The sequence below is a fragment of the Aquarana catesbeiana genome, linkage group LG07, assembly GCF_042186555.1.
Source record: "Aquarana catesbeiana isolate 2022-GZ linkage group LG07, ASM4218655v1, whole genome shotgun sequence".
NCBI classification, from domain to species: Eukaryota; Metazoa; Chordata; class Amphibia; order Anura; family Ranidae; genus Aquarana; species Aquarana catesbeiana.
The window spans coordinates 304,426,692-304,444,877 of NC_133330.1; the positions used below are offsets into that span (position 1 = coordinate 304,426,692).

The 18,186-nt window shown below is 44.0% G+C and overlaps 1 protein-coding gene across 8 annotated transcripts in view; it reads left to right on the top strand.

Annotated features, from left to right (window-relative positions):
- MCOLN3 (mucolipin TRP cation channel 3) overlaps window positions 1-18,186 on the top strand; it is an 85,628-nt gene that overhangs the window by 49,597 nt on the left and 17,845 nt on the right. For 6 of the 8 annotated variants that reach the window (XM_073593618.1, XM_073593623.1, XM_073593621.1 and 3 more), the window contains exons 11-13: window positions 13,395-13,499; window positions 17,043-17,165; window positions 17,250-17,456. In XM_073593618.1, the coding sequence (XP_073449719.1) occupies window positions 13,395-13,499; window positions 17,043-17,165; window positions 17,250-17,456 (435 nt within the window). The remainder of the gene's footprint in view (window positions 1-13,394; window positions 13,500-17,042; window positions 17,166-17,249; window positions 17,457-18,186) is intronic. The other 2 variants (XM_073593624.1, XM_073593625.1) reach the window with 1 other exon arrangement.

Consider the following 18,186-nt stretch of genomic DNA (forward strand, 5'->3'; position numbering starts at 1 on the left):
CAAGCAGAGTCAGACAGTCCGGGTCGGCAGGTAGCTGGCACAGGTAATAACGGCAGACTAGGCAGAGTCGGTGAACAGGCAGGGTTCGGCAACGGTAGCAAATACGGACAGAAGAGTAGTCAGACAAGCCGGATCGGGATAGGAGCAGGTCGGATGGTCAAACAAGCCGGGTCAAGATCAGGTAGCAGACAATCAGGATACGGGTCAACAGATTCACAGAGCTGAGACGAAGCAGCGACGTCCTCATGGAACAGGGGAACTTTTATGTGCTAAGATGGCGCCAAACCGGCGCTAACGCGAACGCGCGCGCACGCGCGCGCGCACCCGCGCGCGCCCGAGCGCCGCGCTGATGCACAGCAGTTTGATGCTGTGTCCGAATGGAAGCGCGCCGACGCATAGGCGAACGCAAGTGTCCTGGACTGGTGCTGGTGGATCCCTGACAACACCGCTGGAACAAATTACATAGTTACATAGTAGGTGAGGTTGAAAAAAGACACAAGTCCATCAAGTCCAACCTATGTGTGTGATTATGTGTCAGTATTACATTACATATCCCTGTATATTGCGGTCATTCAGGTGATTATCTAATAGTTTCTTGAAGCTATCAATGCTCCCCGCTGAGACCACCGCCTGTGGAAGGGAATTCCACATCCTTGCCGCTCTTACAGTAAAGAACCCTCTACGTAGTTTAAGGTTAAACCTCTTTTCTTCTAATTGTAATGAGTGGCCACGAGTCTTATTAAACTCTCTTCTGCGAAAAAGTTTTATCCCTATTGTGGGGTCACCAGTACAGTATTTGTAAATTGAAATCATATCCCCTCTCAAGCGTCTCTTCTCCAGAGAGAATAAGTTCAGTGCTCGCAACCTTTCCTCATAACTAAGATCCTCCAGACCCTTTATTAGCTTTGTTGCCCTTCTTTGTACTTGCTCCATTTCCAGTACGTCCCTCCTGAGGACTGGTGCCCAGAACTGGACAGCATACTCCAGGTGCGGGCGGACCAGAGTCTTGTAGAGCGGGAGAATTATCGTTTTATCTCTGCAGTTGATCCCCCTTTTAATGCATGCCAATATTCTGTTTGCTTTATTAGCAGCAGCTTGGCATTGCATGCCATTGCTGAGCCTATCATCCACTAGGACCCCCAAGTCCTTTTCCATCCTAGATTCCCCCAGAGGTTCTCCCCCCAGTGTATAGATTGCATTCATATTTTTGCCACCCAAATGCATTATTTTACATTTTTCTACATTGAACCTCATTTGCCATGTAGTCGCCCACCCCATTAATTTGTTCAGGTCTTTTTGCAAGATTTCCACATCCTGCGGAGAAGTTATTGCCCTGCTTAGCTTAGTATCGTCTGCAAATACTGAGATTGAACTGTTTATCCCATCCTCCAGGTCGTTTATGAACAAATTAAATAGGATTGGTCCCAGCACAGAACCCTGGGGAACCCCACTACCCACCCCTGACCATTCTGAGTACTCCCCATTTATCACCACCCTCTGAACACGCCCTTGTAGCCAGTTTTCAATCCATGTACTCACCCTATGGTCCATGCCAACGCACCTTATTTTGTACAGTAAACGTTTATGGGGAACTGTGTCAAATGCTTTTGCAAAATCCAGATACACCACGTCTACGGGCCTTCCTTTATCTAGATGGCAACTCACCTCCTCATAGAAGGTTAATAGATTGGTTTGGCAAGAACGATTCTTCATGAATCCATGCTGATTACTGCTAATGATATCATTTCTATTTTCTAAAATCTTGTATATAGTCCCTTATCATCCCCTCCAAGAGTTTACATACTATTGATGTTAGGCTAACTGGTCTGTAATTCCCAGGGATGTTTTTTGGGCCCTTTTTAAATATTGGTGCTACATTGGCTTTTCTCCAATCAGCTGGCACCATTCCAGTCAATAGACTGTCTGTAAAAATTAGGAACAACGGTCTGGCAATCACCTGACTGAGTTCCCTAAGTACCCTCGGATGCAAGCCATCTGGTCCCAGTGATTTATTAATGTTAAGTTTCTCAAGTCTAATTTTAATTCCGTCCTCTGTTAACCATGTAGGTGCTTCCTGTGTTGTGTCATGAGGATAAACACTGCAGTTTTGGTTACTGAAGCCCCCCGATTCACTCGTGAAGACTGAGGAGAAGAATAAATTCAGTACCTTTGCCATCTCCCCATCCTTTGTAACCAGATGTCCTTCCTCATTCTTTATGGGGCCAATATGGTCTGTCCTCCCTTTTTTACTGTTTACATACTTAAAGAATTTCTTGGGATTTTTTTTGCTCTCCTCCGCTATGTGTCTTTCATGTTCTATCTTAGCCATCCTAATTGCACCCTTACATTTCTTATTGCATTCTTTATAAATTCTGAATGCTGTGGATGATCCCTCAACCTTGTATTTTTTGAAGGCCTTCTCCTTTGCTTTTATATGCATTTTTACATTGGAGTTAAGCCATCCAGGATGTTTGTTCACTCTTTTAAATTTATTACCCAATGGGATACATTGGCTAATGCCCTTATTTAATATGCTCTTAAAGCAAACCCATCTCTCCTCCGTATTCTTTGTTCCTAATATTTTATCCCAATTTATGCCTTTTAGCAAGGTTTATAGTTTAGGGAAGTTGGCTCTTTTGAAATTCAGTGTCTTTGTGTTCCCTTCATGTCTCCTATTTGTGTGATTTATACTGAAACTAATTGACCTGTGATCGCTGTTACCTAAATTGCCCCGTATTTCCACATCTGTTATCAGGTCTGTATTGTTGGTAATCAGTAGATCTAGTAATGTTTTATTTCTAGTTGGTGCGTCTACCATCTGACCCATAAAATTGTCCTGCAAGACACTAAGGAACTGGCGAGCCTTAAATGAATGCGCAGTTCCCTCCGCCCAGTCTATGTCTGGATAATTAAAATCCCCCATTATGATAACACTTCCCATCCTTGCTGCTAATCCAATTTGTGATAGGAGATCCGTCTCCACTTCCTCCCTCAGGTTAGGGGGCCTATAGCATACTCCCAGTATTATTTTCCCCTTAGCTTCATCCCTTTGGAGCTCTACCCATAAAGATTCCACCTCCTCCCTAGCCCCCTCAGTGATGTCATCTCTCACATTCACTTGTACATTATTCTTGATATATAGGCATACCCCTCCCCCTTTTTTACCCTCTCTATCCTTGCGGTATAGGGTATACCCTTGAATGTTTGCCAGCCAATCATGAGAGCTGTTGAACCAGGTCTCTGAAATTCCCACAAAATCCAAATCCTCCTTGTACAACAGTATCTCTAGTTCACCCATCTTGTCCGCCAGGCTCCTGGCATTGGTGAACATGCCACATAGTTTGGACCGGTCGCATATTGTCCTCGTATTGGGTGTTTCAAGATTGCAACTTGGACTTGCTACTATACTCACCTTGTGTTTTTGTGCTTTGGTTAACCTACCACTAATGCCCCCAATACTACCCTCTGGAATATCTTCCGCGCTGGCTATCACTGTCTCTGGACCCTCCCCCCATCGCCTAGTTTAAAAACCCCTCTAACTTTTTGGCCATCTTCATTCCCAGGAGATCTGCACCCTCCTCATTTAGGTGCAGTCCGTCCCTTCTATAGTACCGGTTACCGACTGAGAAGTCGGCCCAGTCCTCCAGGAACCCAAACCCCTCCTTACTACACCAGCTCTTCAGCCACTTGTTTACTTCCCTAATCTCCCTCTGCCTCTCTGGTGTGGCTCGATGTACCGGTAGTATTCCTGAGAACACTACCTTGGAGGTCCTTTTCCTCAATTTAGCTCCTAAGTCCCTTTAGGACACTCCATCTGCCTCTGACTTTGTCATTGGTGCCAATGTGCACCATGACAGCCGGGTCTTCCCCAGCCCCTCCCAGTAATCTGTCCACAAGATCCGTGATGTGCCGAACCCGAGCGCCCGGTAGACAACATACTGTTCGGCGCTTCAGGTCTTGGTTACAGATTGCCCTCTCTGTCCTTCTAAGAATTGAGTCCCCTACCACCAGAATCTGTCTTTCCTCTCCCTTTGCTGCCCCCCCACTCTCACTGGAGGAGTTCTTCCCCTGGCAGCTAGGAGAGTCCCTCATCTCCAGCAGTGCTGGTCCCTGACTGGTTACACCAATGTCACTCAAAGGCCGACGCGCTGACGTCATCGTTTCCATCCTATCTCGTTTGAACGGGTGTATGCAAGCCGGCCGGCTGTTCTCTTAGAAATTTCTACTACGATTTTTTAATGTAAGTGTACATATTCCTTATTTCAATAAATGGTTTTACGGATTCACACTATGGAGGAAATTTTTTATTCTTCTGGGTCCCCCCGGTATGCTGTTTGAGGTCCGCCGAAAGGAGAGATCCTGCCTGCCCCTTCCTTGTGAGGAGATCTAAGGAGTTGTGTCCCCTGTGTGGATGTTCATAGATAAGCTGTTATCTAGCTTACCTCTGGTAAGCGTACATCTATTAAGGTGGAGGATTTCTCACTGGGTGCTGGGTGTTTAACCTTTATGATCACCTATTCAATCTGCCTTGGCTCCAAGGACTGTTTCCTTCTGAATATTTCCATTTTATTTTTGATTATTTTTGTTATTTGATACACTTGTTTTCATTATTATAATTTTATGCCATACTTGTTTCATATTATTCCATTGAAAATTCATTTTCACTAGAATACTTATATTTTATATTTTTGATCACCCGATAGATTGAATTCTTCATTATTTACACATTTATATGTGCTGTCAATGTATATGTCATTTTTTTAGCGCAGTCTTTTTTGATTATCTTTGTACTTATTAGGATGCTCCAGTCCTGGATCGGCCTCCCTGGCACTTCCCCCTCTACCCCTCCTGACTGTCACCCATCTACTCTTTGCTAGTGCCTGCGCCTCTTTGTCTCCACCCGCCTCTGTGCTGGCCCCTGCCGGCACCTGCCGTGTACGTTCCTGGCTCACCTTTAGTATGGAGGGACTTCTCAGTGCTGACAGTTGCTTCCCCAGATTCAGAACCTGGGCTTCCAGGGAAACAATGTGCTTACATTTTGCACAGCAGTATTCGCCCTCGATCGGTTGATCAAGGAACGCATACATGCGGCAAGATGTACAAAGAGTCGCCTCTCCACACCCGCCGGGCATCGTACCTATTAAATTTAGTGAGGATTTGGGGATTTTACCCTGTCCAAATTACCTAACAACTAGCTTCCTGGCACTAATACTCAAGACAATACACAGGTACACGACAAGACAATACGCAGGTACACAATACACAAGTACTAACGATCCACACTCACTACTCAGACAACACTCAGATACTCACACTACTATGACCCCTGTTATAACCTCCTGTTTTAAACTCTTTTAACTTTTTAACTCCCACTTGATCCAGCTCCACTTACACCAAGCTCCACAGCTTCAAACTGAGCACGCTCAGACTGAGTCCTACAACAAGTTAAATAGGCACCTGTGAGCAATTAACCACACCCCTTAATTGATTAACTGATGAAACCAAGAAAAAAAAAAAAAAAAAGCTATTTAAAAAGTGACAGCAAAAGGCAAATTAAAAACTAAAAGGAAAAGTCCCCAAAATGCAACCCAGCAAACACCAACAGACAGCAAACACACACCAACAGACAGCAAACAAACACCAAATTGCCTTCAGAAGTCACCTAATTAGTAAATAGAGTCCACCTGTGTGTAATTTAATCTTAGTGTAAATACAGCTGCTCTGTGAAGCCCCCAGAGGTTTGTTCGAGAACCTTAGTGAATAAACAGCATCATGAAGGCCAAGGAACACACCAGACAGGTCAGGGCTAAAGTTGTAGAGAAGTTTAAAGCAGGGTTAGGTTATAAAAAAAATATCCCAAGCTTTGAACATCTCACAGAGCACTGTTTAATCATCCGAAAATGGAAAGAGTATGGCCCAACTGCAAACCTACCAAGACATGGCCATCCACCTAAACTGACAGGCCGGGCAAAGAGATTAATCAGAGAAGCAGCCAAGAGGCCCATGGTAACTCTGGAGGAGCTGCAGAGAACCACAGCTCAGGTGGGAGAATCTGTCTACAGGGCAACTATTAGTCGTGCACTCCACAAATCTGGCCTTTATCGAAGAGTGGCAAGAAGAAAGCCATTGTTGAAGGAAAGCCATAAGGTGTCCCATTTGTAGTTTGGTAGAAGCCATGTGGGGGACACAGCAAACATGTGGAAGAAGGTGCTCTGATCAGATGAGACCAAAATTGAACCTTTTGGCCAAAAAGCAAAACACTATGTGTGGGAGAAAACTAACACTGCACATCACACTGAACACACCATCCCCACACATGGTGGTGGAAGCATCATGTTGTGGGGATGCTTTTTTTCAGCAGGGACAGGGTTGATGGGAAGATGGATGGACCCAAATACAGGGCAATCTTAGAAGAAAACCTGTTAGAGTCTGCAAAAGACTAGAGACTGGGGTGGAGGTTCACCTTCCAGCAGGACAATTACCCTAAACATACAGCCAGACCTAAATCCAATTGAGAATCTGTGGCAAGACTTGAAAATTGCTGTTCACAACGCTCTCCATCCAATCTGACAGAGCTCTATTTTGCAAAGAAGAATGGGCAAAAATGCATTCTCTAGATGTGCAAAACTGGTAGAGACATCCCCAAAAAGACTTGCAGCTGTAATTGCAGAGAAAAGCGGTTCTACAAAGTATTGACTGGGGGGGGGGGCTGAATACAAATGCACGCCACACTTTTCACATATTTATTTGTAAAAAAAAAATAGAAAACCATTTATCATTTTCCTTCCACTTTACAATTATGTGCCACTTTGCTGATCTATCACATAAAATCCTATTAATAAAATACATTTACGTTTTTGGTTGTAACATGACAGTGTGAAAAATATCAAGGGGTATGAATACTTTTTCAAGGCACTGTAGCTCCTGTGGTCAGTAGGAGGAGAAATAGTGCCCCATCATTGATATTAGTGACAGGAATAGTGTTCCATTGTTTATAATAGGGGGATGAGTTATGCCCCATAGTTGGTGTCAGTGGAAGGAATAGTATCACATCATTGGTGTCAGTGAAATGAAATTCCCCCATCATTGGTGTCATTGGTAGGGAATAGTACCACATCATTGATGTCGGTGAAAGGAAAAATACCACATTATTGTTGTCAGTGGGAGGAATAGTTCCCCACTGTTGGTGTCAGTGGAAGGAATGATGCTCATTGTTGGTGTCAGTGGGAGGAACAGTGCACTGTGGGATGGATAAAGGCATGCAATGGGCTGCAGTTTGGATATCGCTGCAATACAGTATCTACTATTAACAAGACATAGCATTCTGATATCTCCAATTTAGTCTGTTCATTATTATTATTATTATACAGGTTTGTGGGTGCTGGGTAGGGGTGGAAGAATATGTAAAGCAGTTTATCCGTCAATTCTTCCATAATGTTTGGATTATGTTATGTGCTAGGGTGTCTCTAAGCGTGAATTACCACAAAATAATAAAGTCACAAATAATAAAAAATAACAAAAAAGGTGGAGGGGAGAGGAAAGGATGAAGGGGAGAAAGGGAATTATAGGGATACCTGTGATTGGGAATTTAGTGTTATTTTCTCATTTTTGTCTGTAACTCATTTGTAGTCAATAGCACACTGACAGTAGGGCACAGTTTAATTTGACTTTGGATATTTATCATGCACAGACCCCAGGGTAAAAGAGTTATGTAAACAAGCGATTCATTAATTCAGTAAAGGGTCATTCAACCAAAAGCTGATATTTAAAATCTGTATCACTCGAGTGCCATGGTGGTGCCATATTGCAGTGTGATGAAGCAAGCTAATAACTTGCTAATGACTTGCATTATCACTACTGATCCTTACATGGCTTGTTCTAATAGCATTTTAGAGCTCCCATTATGGCAGCCAATTTCCTGCACCACCTGTGCTATTACTTTTTCAAAACTTCCAGCACATGCCTCCTGGTACTTACTGGTTTGATAATTATTCTTGGCTATCATTACCATATATGACCTGCTTTCTAGGGTGTTCATAAGGTCCATTGCCATATGCTTACTCCTTTCATGTATACATTTATCATTACACATGTTAACTTATATGCAACCCTATTCCACTCCTGCAGTTTCTGCTTCATATTACTGTTAGTTTTCAGTCACCTGGCTTCATCTTCTTTCTTCGTATGTAACAATTGGCCTTGAGCCTTCACCAACTGCTGGTCATTACTCAGTGATGCAGCTTAGGTCACTCTGCAGTGCACATCTGCCCCCTTCAGGGATGCTTAAATAGACTGCTAGACATTGCCTGTTCCTGATCAACAGGTTCTTCTTTACTTCTGTCTGCACTGTTCAGGATGACTCCTGTGATTTGGACTTTTGTAGCTGCTCTGACTGTTTGCCTAGTTTCTGCATTTGTCTGTCATCTCAGCCCACCTTCCTGAGAATGTCACTCCTGTCCTTTGTGCCGTTTCAGCATGTGTCCTGCCTGTTAGGCCGAACATAGATGTCTCAAATTGCAGCCATATCAGCAGGGGCTGGCTGAGATTCGATCCATGAACGGGCAGGCTGATTGTACCCAAATTGATCCATCGACCGACTTGGGCACCACCAGCATGTCGGATTTCTAGCATGCAATTATTTCCAGTGTCTATAGCAGCTAGCCTTAAACCCCCACGGGGAGAACACAATAGCTCCACAGGAGAGAGTTCCCCTTCAACACTGAGGCTCTATGCACACCTGGCAGTAAAAAAACGCTCATATAGAGCATTCTTTGTACAAAGTTTAGACGAGTTTAGGAGAGTTTTGCTCTTTTTTTGCCAGTAAGCTCCAATCTGAAACGCGAACCAGAAGGGTTTTTTTCCTGCCTCTAAACGTTGAGCTCAAAATATCGCCTGTAATCGTCCTAATGTGCATGAACACATAGGATAACATTGAGCTGCTTCTACAGGCAGATTACAAAACTCTTGTAGAAGCAACGTTTTTTAAGCCAGTGTGCATGGAGCCTAACTGTGTTAATGGGGGAATCGAGCAACACGTGGTTACAGGAAAGAAAATCGCATCATCTATGGCCTGTCTTAGTGAGTTGTCACCCATGGGGAAACAGTGGGTTCACCAAATTCTGTTATGCCTTAATCATTTATGCATCACCTGTTTCCTTCTTCAAGCTGATCTGTTAAATGTTCCTAGGTCCAAAGATACTAGCTCCTTGTATTACCTGATACAATCGGTAAACTTTTGTAGTTCTAATCACCATATCAGCTCCTCTACAATTCCTCATTACCTGATTCTGTATGCCACTTTTTCTATAAATTATTCATCGATGAAGAATATTTAGATTCCTGTCGCTGCACCTGATTCCCTGCATCGGCTGACCAGTAAACAGTATTTAGCAATCGATTTACGTATGTAATTTCCAGTGCCATCATTTATTATTTATTACTTCTTACAGCTCTACCTCATTTTCTGTTTCACCTGACATAAACTGATGGTACCTGTTGTGAGGTTCAGCTTTAAGCTTAGACAGGGCCGCTGATAGGGCAGTACAAGCAGCCCTGTTGTACCGAGCCCGGCCAGCAGAGGGGGGGGCCCAAACATCTTTTAACTTCTAGCTAAAAAAAAAAAAAAAAAAAAAAACTAGCTAAATAACTTTATTTATTAACCCGCACCCACTTGATTACTAATGTATATAAGGAATATATAGTAATTTCCTGGGCCCCATCAGGTTAACAGAGAGACCCAGGAGGTGAAAGCAGAAGAGGGACTTTTTTTTTCATTTTCGGGTGCAGGGATACACACACACCCTGATCTCTGTATACCTGCACAAACGAAAGTTCTGCCTGCTCACTGTATGCCTTCTCCGGCGGATGGATATTACTGTAATATGGCTCTCTTCACTCAGTAAGTGCTGCAGCCTGAGGGAGAGACTTATCACTGAGACAGACAGAACAGCAGAAGTAATATTGACAGCGGCAGAGGTGCACAGGCAAGCAGTCCCCTGCACATACACACACTCAGAGGTCACACAGGCTATTGTAGAATTTGCAGTCCCCAGACTCTCATTGTGTGCTCATGGTCATTATCATTATGATGATCAGAGCACAGCAGGTGCTCTATTGCTCTGTCAGTTTAACATGGCTGTTGGGTGCTGACTTTCCTGATATATGGCTGTACTGGGTGTTACAGACTATAACACAGAGCACAGCCATAACAAAGTCAGCACCACTCAGTCCTGTTACACTGACAGAGCCATAGAGCACCTGCTGTGCTCTGATCATTATAATGATAATGACCGTGAGCACATAGTGAGATGCTACTTTACACATGTGATGGGTAGGGACAGTAAAAACACACAGTCAAGATGCATTTTTACCACTCCCAAGCCACTCCCCTTTGATAGCCTTTCACCCAAGCTTTGCAATCAGGTCTGCCTGTCAGTTTTTCATGCAGACCTGATTGGAAGCTCCATGTAGGTTTACAGGTATGAATTGACTTGTGTGCATTTAGATCCGCCTACCTCCGTGTCCATTCAGGTCAAAAAATAAAAAATAAAATGAAAAAGAACATCCTTTTCTATTTTTCCAGTGTGACAGATCAGAGGTAGCCTGATATAAATGGACACAAGTCTTTGGTGTATGGGGACACAAACTGAATGGGCACAGATGTCAAAACACTGACATCTCTCCCATTCAGATCCAGTTATGATTGGTGGGGCGCTCCAGAGGTGGGGTTGTGGGCGGTGTCAGGGGCGGAGCCATGGGTGGGGTTGTGGGCGGGGTCAAGGGGGCCCCGTCAGGTAGGCTGTATGGGGCCCCATGATTTCTAACAGCGGCCCTGAGCGTAGAGCTCGTAGAGAGGCAAAAGAAGATTTGCAAGGAAAATCCAAACTTTTCCCCTAGCTCCACACTACAACACTGTTACCTAATGGTTGCGGTAGGGTGTATCTCATTAATAATCCCATCTACCTAATAAAGAGCAGGACTCTGGGTGGTACATATACACCATCACAATCCAAGCCCTTGAGCAATTGGGGCTGTCTATCACATTGGCAATAATGTCCGTGCACCCCCTGGTCTTTAAACTGCCCTGTTCTTCACAATTCATTTAAAATATATACTGTTCTAAAATCCAAACCTGTATTATATACCATAGAATCTTTAAACTGAACATCATTTATATCACTGTGCTCAGTTTTTCTGTGTGATCTGTTTGTAGGCAGGTGCAGTCTGTTTTCTACACTGTTGGAGGAGCTTGACCTTAGCAGCATTGCAGTTAAAGGGGGAGTCGAGAGGAACATGGTTCCGCTATAGTTTCCTGGGTCACTGGGGAAGCTATCCAATTGGCTGTTGTTGCCCCATGTGACTCTGGAGGCCATCTTGGGTCAGGCAGAGTCTATTTGAAACCCTGGCTCCCGGGCTTGGCGCGCTTTTCACATGTGGTTAGTGTAGGGACAGGTTATCCATCTGTGAACAGTGAACAGTGGTAGTGAGGTTCCAAACTAGTAAGGAAAGGATAGGAACACGCCATCCTTCCTGGAATCCTCCCCGCCTGGGTATGGACTGGCCAGGCTGCATTCCACCCCTCAAGACAGACGCTATCGGCACATCCGAGACCTGTTCTGCTACACACTGCTGTTACATTCTGTGTCCTTGGTTGGGTGTCATCCCGCCGGGCTTGTTGTGAATTACCTAACTTTAACTTTAATACAAGTTCTGTTTCTTGGAACTAGAATTGCACCGTGCTGCACCTCCCCACATGCTTTATATACTATTCACGGACCCTTTTCCTGTGCCTGTATTCCTGTACCATTTGATTTGTTCAACTAACTGGTCCCAGCTTTAAAGTGTAAAGTCTTGTGGTTTTTTTTTTTTTTAATAACAAACATGTTATACTTGGCTCCTCTATGCAGTTGGTTTTGCACAGAGCAGCCCCGATCCTCCTCTTCTCAGCACCCTCTTCTGTGCTCCTGGCCCCTCCCTCCTGTTCAGTGCCCCCAAAGTCAATAGCTTCCTTTGGGGGCACTCGAGCCAAGACACAGCCCAGTGTGTCCATTCAGACATGAAGTCCTGACCCACCCCCGCCCCCTTTCTCCCCTGATTGGCTGACTGACTTTGATTGACAGCCATGGGAGCCAAAGGCGCCGCTGCTGTGTCTCAGCCAATCAGGAGGAGTGTCCTGGATGGCATAGACATTCGTGGACATCGCTGGAGAGAGATGGGGCTCAGGTAAGTAATGGGGGGGGGTGCTATCTTAAAGCGGTTGTATACCCACACATGGAAAAAAAACGCACACAAAAAAAAAGTAAACCCTCTAAGGCACTGCATACTAGCTCATTATGAAAAACTCACTATTAGAACAAGGTCCGCGTATCGCATTCCGGTCTACGCTGAGGGAGCTGACATTTTGCCCTCTGCGTTTCCTCTGACATCAGCAGTGCATGTGCAGACGCTGCCGAAAAAGATACTCCTGCGCACATGCACGGGAGTTACGTCATCGCGGCTCCAGCCACTCACAGCTCCAGAGCTGCGATGATGTCACTCCCGCTAATGCGCGCGGGAGTATCCTTTCCGGCAAGGCCCGGCAGTCAGGCCTTAACAGCACATGCGCCGCTGACGTCAGTGGCTGCATGCAAAGAAAATATCTCCTAAACCATACAGACTTACCTGTAGGTAAAAAAAAAAAAAAAAAGGTATACAACCACTTTAATGCATAGATTGGATTAGGATAAAAAACCTTCTGCCTTTACAACTCCTTTTCATATCTGTATCTCCTCCTCAAAATAATTACTAACCTGGTCAAAGTTACCATTTTATGTTACCTCCATACCGCCTGTTTTAACCCTAAAAAGGCCGAAGCACCATGCCACAACCGCTGGCTCCGGGACAGTCCCTGCTGCTTCCCCAAACTTATAGAGGAGAGTACTGAAGCATTTAGGGTTGGCTGCTGCAGCTGTCATTCTGGGAGGAGGAGGTAGCAGGGTATGTCTTGCTGGGCTTTGGTCCAGGCCAGGACTGTGTATGTAGGCATCTTGTTAGCAGCTGGTTAGGTAAAGGAGAAACCCACAAACAAGGCAGCAGTTGAGCAATTTGGGGACCAGCTAAGACCGAAGTAAGACTACGCATCTTCTGTATGTATGGAGAACGTATACTGAATTGTACCCAAAAAAAAAAAAAAGTTTAATATCACTTTAACATGGGGATTACATTTTCAGAAGCAAAATGCATGTCCAACCGCCTTACATGGCATTGTAATTCAGAGGTAAACTTGTTCATTGTTATTTTGTATCATGGTCCTAGCATGTGTCTTTCTTTACCATTTGAAATTGTAATGCTTCTGAAAGAAAAAATAATGTAAAAACCATGTACACTAATTACCGTATATTTTTTTTCTTCTCAAGCAGAGCCTGTCAAGCTATGATGTGTGCAGCATTCTCCTGGGGACATCTACCATGCTAGTATGGCTGGGAGTTATCCGTTATTTAGGATTCTTTCAGAAATACAATGTAAGTACTCCCCATGTGGATGTTTTAATTTCCATTTGGTTTTCATAGTTACATAGTAGGTGAGGTTGAAAAAAGACAAGTCCATCAAGTCCAACCTATGTGTGTGTGATATCAGTATTACATTGTATATTCCTGTATGTTGTGGTCATTCAGGTGCTTATCTAATAGTTTTTTGAAACTATCGATGCCCCCCACTGAGACCACCGCCTGTGGAAGGGAATTCCACATCCTTGCCGCTCTTACAGTAAAGAACCCTCTACGTAGTTTATGGTTAAACCTCTTCTTCTAATTTTAATGAGTGTCCACGTGTTAAACTCTCTTCCGCAAAAAAGTTTTCTCCCTGTTGTGGGGTCACCAGTACGGTATTTGTAAATTGAAATCCTATCCTCTCTCAAGTGTCTCTTCTCCAGAGAGAATAAGTTCAGTGCTCACAACCTTTCCTCATAACTAATATCCTCCAGGCCCTTTATTAGCTTTGTTGCCCTTCTCTGTACTCACTCCATTTCCAGTACATCCCTCCTGAGGACTGATGCCCAGAACTGGACTGGGAGAATTATCGCTTTATCCCTGGAGTTGATCCCCTTTTAATGCATGCCAATATTCTGTTTGCTTTGTTAGCAGCAGCTTGGCATTGCATGCCATTGCTGAGCCTATCATCTACTAGGACCCCCAGGTTCTTTTCCATCCTAGATTCCCCCAGAGCTTCTCTCCCTAGTGTATAGATTGCATTCATATTCTTGCCACCCAAATGCATTGTTTTACATTTTTCTACATTAAACCTAATTTGCCATGTAGTTGCCCACCCCATTAATTTGTTCGGATCTTCTTGCAAGGTTTCCACATCCTGCGGAAAAGTTATTGCCCTGCTTAGCTTAGTATAGTCCGCAAATATAGAGATTGAACGGTTTACCCCATCCTCCAGGTCGCTTATGAACAAATTAAACAGGATTGGTCCCAGCACAGAACCCTGGGGGACCCCACTTTCCGCCCCTGACTATTCAGAATATTCCCCATTTATCACCACCCTCTGAACTCGCCCTTGTAGCCAGTTTTCAATCCATGTACTCCCCCTATGGTCCATGTCAACGGACCTTATTTTGTACAGTAAATGTTTATGGGGAACTGTGTCAAATGCTTTTGCAAAATCCAGATATACCACGTCTACAGGCCTTCCTTTATCTAGATTTTCTTTTTTCCTTATGCAAATTTACCATACGGATATTTCTGCTTTTATTTACAGCTACAGATATCTCATAAATCAGGAAGAGTGGAGTAATTATGGCTAAATGGATTTAGCTGCTTGCAAATTCTCACTAACTCTCAGTTGTTGTGCTCCTTAACCAAAGAGGTCCGGGCCATAGCCAATGACGGCTACAGCGCGTACCTCAATTTCCGGGAGGCTGTCATAGGATATCCTCCCCTGTGCACGCGCACGGTGTGCGCGCTAAGATCACCGAGTCACGGAGACTCGAATGATCACAGATCCGAGTAAGGGGCCGGTTCCGGCCCCTTACCATGTGATCAGCTGTCAGCCAATGACAGCTGATCACATGATGTAAACAAAAGCTCGGTGATCGGTTTCATTTTCTCCTCACGCTGACAGCGCGAGGAGGAAAAAAAAGCCGATCACCGGCTTATGTCAAAGGGACATCGGTCCCGAAGAGGAAGTAGGCACATATGCCTCATCTGTGCCTGCAAGTGCCATCTGTCATTGCCACCTGCCAGTGCCCAATCAGTGCCCATCACTGCCACCCATTAGTGCCCATCACTGCCACCTATCGGTGCCCATCAGTGCCGCCTCATCAGCGTACATCAACGAAGGAGAAAAATTACCTGTTTGCAAAATATATATATAAATATAAATTTTTTTTTATTTTAATTCTGTCTTTTTCAATTTTTTTTAACAAAAACTAAAAACCGCAGAGGTGATCAAATACCATCAAAAGAAAGCTCTATTTGTGGGGAAAAAAATTATGAAAATTTCATTTGGGTACAGTGTTGTATGACCGCACAATTGTCATTCAAAGTGCAACAGCGCTAAAAGCTGAAAATTGGTCTAGACAGGAGGGGGGTTTAAGTGCCCCGTAAGCAAGTGGTTAAAGTGGTTATAAAGGCTGAAGACTTTTTACCTTCATGCATTCTATGCATGAAGGTAAAGAACCTTCAGTATGCTGCTTACCCCCCAGCCCCCCAAAATAGATACCTGAGCTGCTCTTGATCCAGCGATGTGCACAAGAGCTGCTGCTGTCCTGCCTCTCTGCTTCCTCATTGGCTGAGACACAGAAGCGGGGTATCAGAGTAAAGGGGGCTGAATACAAATGCATACCACACTTTTCAGATGTTTCTTTGTAAAAAAAATTGAAAAACATTTATCATTTTCCTTCCACTTCACACTTATGTGCCACTTTGTGTTGGTCTAGCACATAAAATCCCAATAAAATATATTTACGTTTCTGGTTGTAACATGACAAAATGTGGAAAATTTCAAGGGGTATGAATACTTTTTCAAGACACTGTGTGTGTGTATATGTATATGCGTGTGTGTGTATTTATATATAATATATGCACACAAAAACTGTGGACTTGCTAGTACCACTATGGCTTGCATTGCATGTGCACAGTGTATTCTGGAGCTGCGGTTTTAGCCATATTACCATAGAAACAGTTTTTTTTTTCATGCTGCCCTCAGTGCTTCTAGAAAATTTTACATGAAAAATTGTGCATGCAGGCACAGAAAGAAAGGAGATCACGGACATTATCATCTGACCGGCATATCAGGAACTCTTTAGCACAGGGCTATCTCATCAGGCTGGTATTTGTTTATTACAGGCATTTATACAGCGCCAACAATTTACCCACAACGATCTTACAGTCTAAGGTCCTTATGATACATTTATGCACACATGCAAACACATATTAGGACCTGTTTGGACAGAAGCCAGTTAACCTACAAGAATGTCTTTGGAGTGTGGGAGAAAACACCTCGCAAGCACAGAGAGATTATACAAACTTCATGCAGTTAAGCGGCTATAGATGGTGCAATTTTCTTTCCTGCTACCTCAGATTGCAGGAAAGAAAATGGCTCAATTCCCCCATTAACACAACCGTCCCTGTCGGGAGAACACACAGTGGTTATTGCTAGTGGCTATAGCTGCTGGCAATAATTGCATGGAAGAACCAACATGCTGGTTGTCCCCAAGGTGATCGATCAACTTGGGTATAATTAGCCTGCCTGTACACGGTTCGAATCTCGGCTGAACCGGCTGAGATTCGAACCGTCTATGGCCGGCTTTAGTGTCTTGGCTGGGATTCGATCTGAGAACTCCAAGACAGAAGTGCTAACAATTAAGCCACAGTGCTGCCTGCTTTAGTGTTCTGGAAGGATGGATAGGGTGGTGCCGAGCTGTTATCTCCAGAACATAACATACAGTAGTATATTCTTATGCATTTCATTTTTATGCAAAACTGTGGAAGTGATGTTGATTGTATTGAAAGAAAGCCGGGTTATGCAAAGTTATTTTTTTATGCATTTGCTTTTCGCAGCTCTTGATCCTTACTCTGAGAGCCGCACTTCCAAACGTGATGCGCTTTTGCTGCTGTGCAGCCATGATCTACTTAGGCTACTGCTTCTGTGGCTGGATTGTTCTGGGACCCTATCACACCAAGGTAATGTAACCATCATGACACCATATTAATGGTCCCTGAGAGCAGGTGTAGCTGTACTGACTGTTATTCTTGTTTCTTGCCTAGTTCCGGTCTCTGGACATGGTGTCCGAGTGTCTGTTCTCACTTATAAATGGCGATGATATGTTCACTACATTTTCCATCATGCAACAGAAGAGCTATTTAGTGTGGCTGTTCAGCCGTGTCTACCTCTACTCCTTCATCAGCCTATTCATCTATATGGTTCTCAGTCTTTTCATTGCTCTGATCACTGACACTTATGATACAATTAAGGTGGGTTCATCTCCAGTTGACTTATAGCTTTCATTCTTTAAAATGCATTTGGGAATAGCTACTATAGAAAACACCTCCAATTTACTTTAGTGCTGTTGTCACACATTATCCCAAGTCTTCCTCCATGCTACTTTATAAACACAGTTGTTGACTGTGGGAATTTGTGCCCATTCAGCCAAAAGAACCTTCAGAAGGTCAGGTACATACACCTATATTGCCAAAAGTATTGGGACACCCTTCTGAATCATTGGATTCAGGTGTTCCAATCACCTCCATGGCCACAGGTGTATAAAATTAAGCACCTAGGCATGCAGACTGCTTCTACAAACATTTGTGAAAGAATGGGTCACACTCAGGAGCTCAGTGAATTCTAGCGTGGTACTGTGATAGGTTGCCACCTGTGCAATAATTCCATCCATGAAGTTTCCTTCCTACTAAATATTCCACCGTCAACTGTTAGTGGTGTTATAACAAAGTGGAAGCAACTGGGAACAACAACTCAGCCACGAAGTGGTAGGCCACGTAAAAATGACAGAATGGGGTCAGCGCATGCTGAAGCGCACAGTGCGCAGAAGTCTGCAGAGTCAATAGCTACAGACCTCCAAACTTCATGTGGCCTTCAGATTGCATAGAGAGCTTCATGGAATGGATTTCCATGGCCGAGCAGCTGCATCCAAGTTTTATATCACCACGTGCAATGCAAAGCGTCGAATGCAGTGGTGTAAAGCAC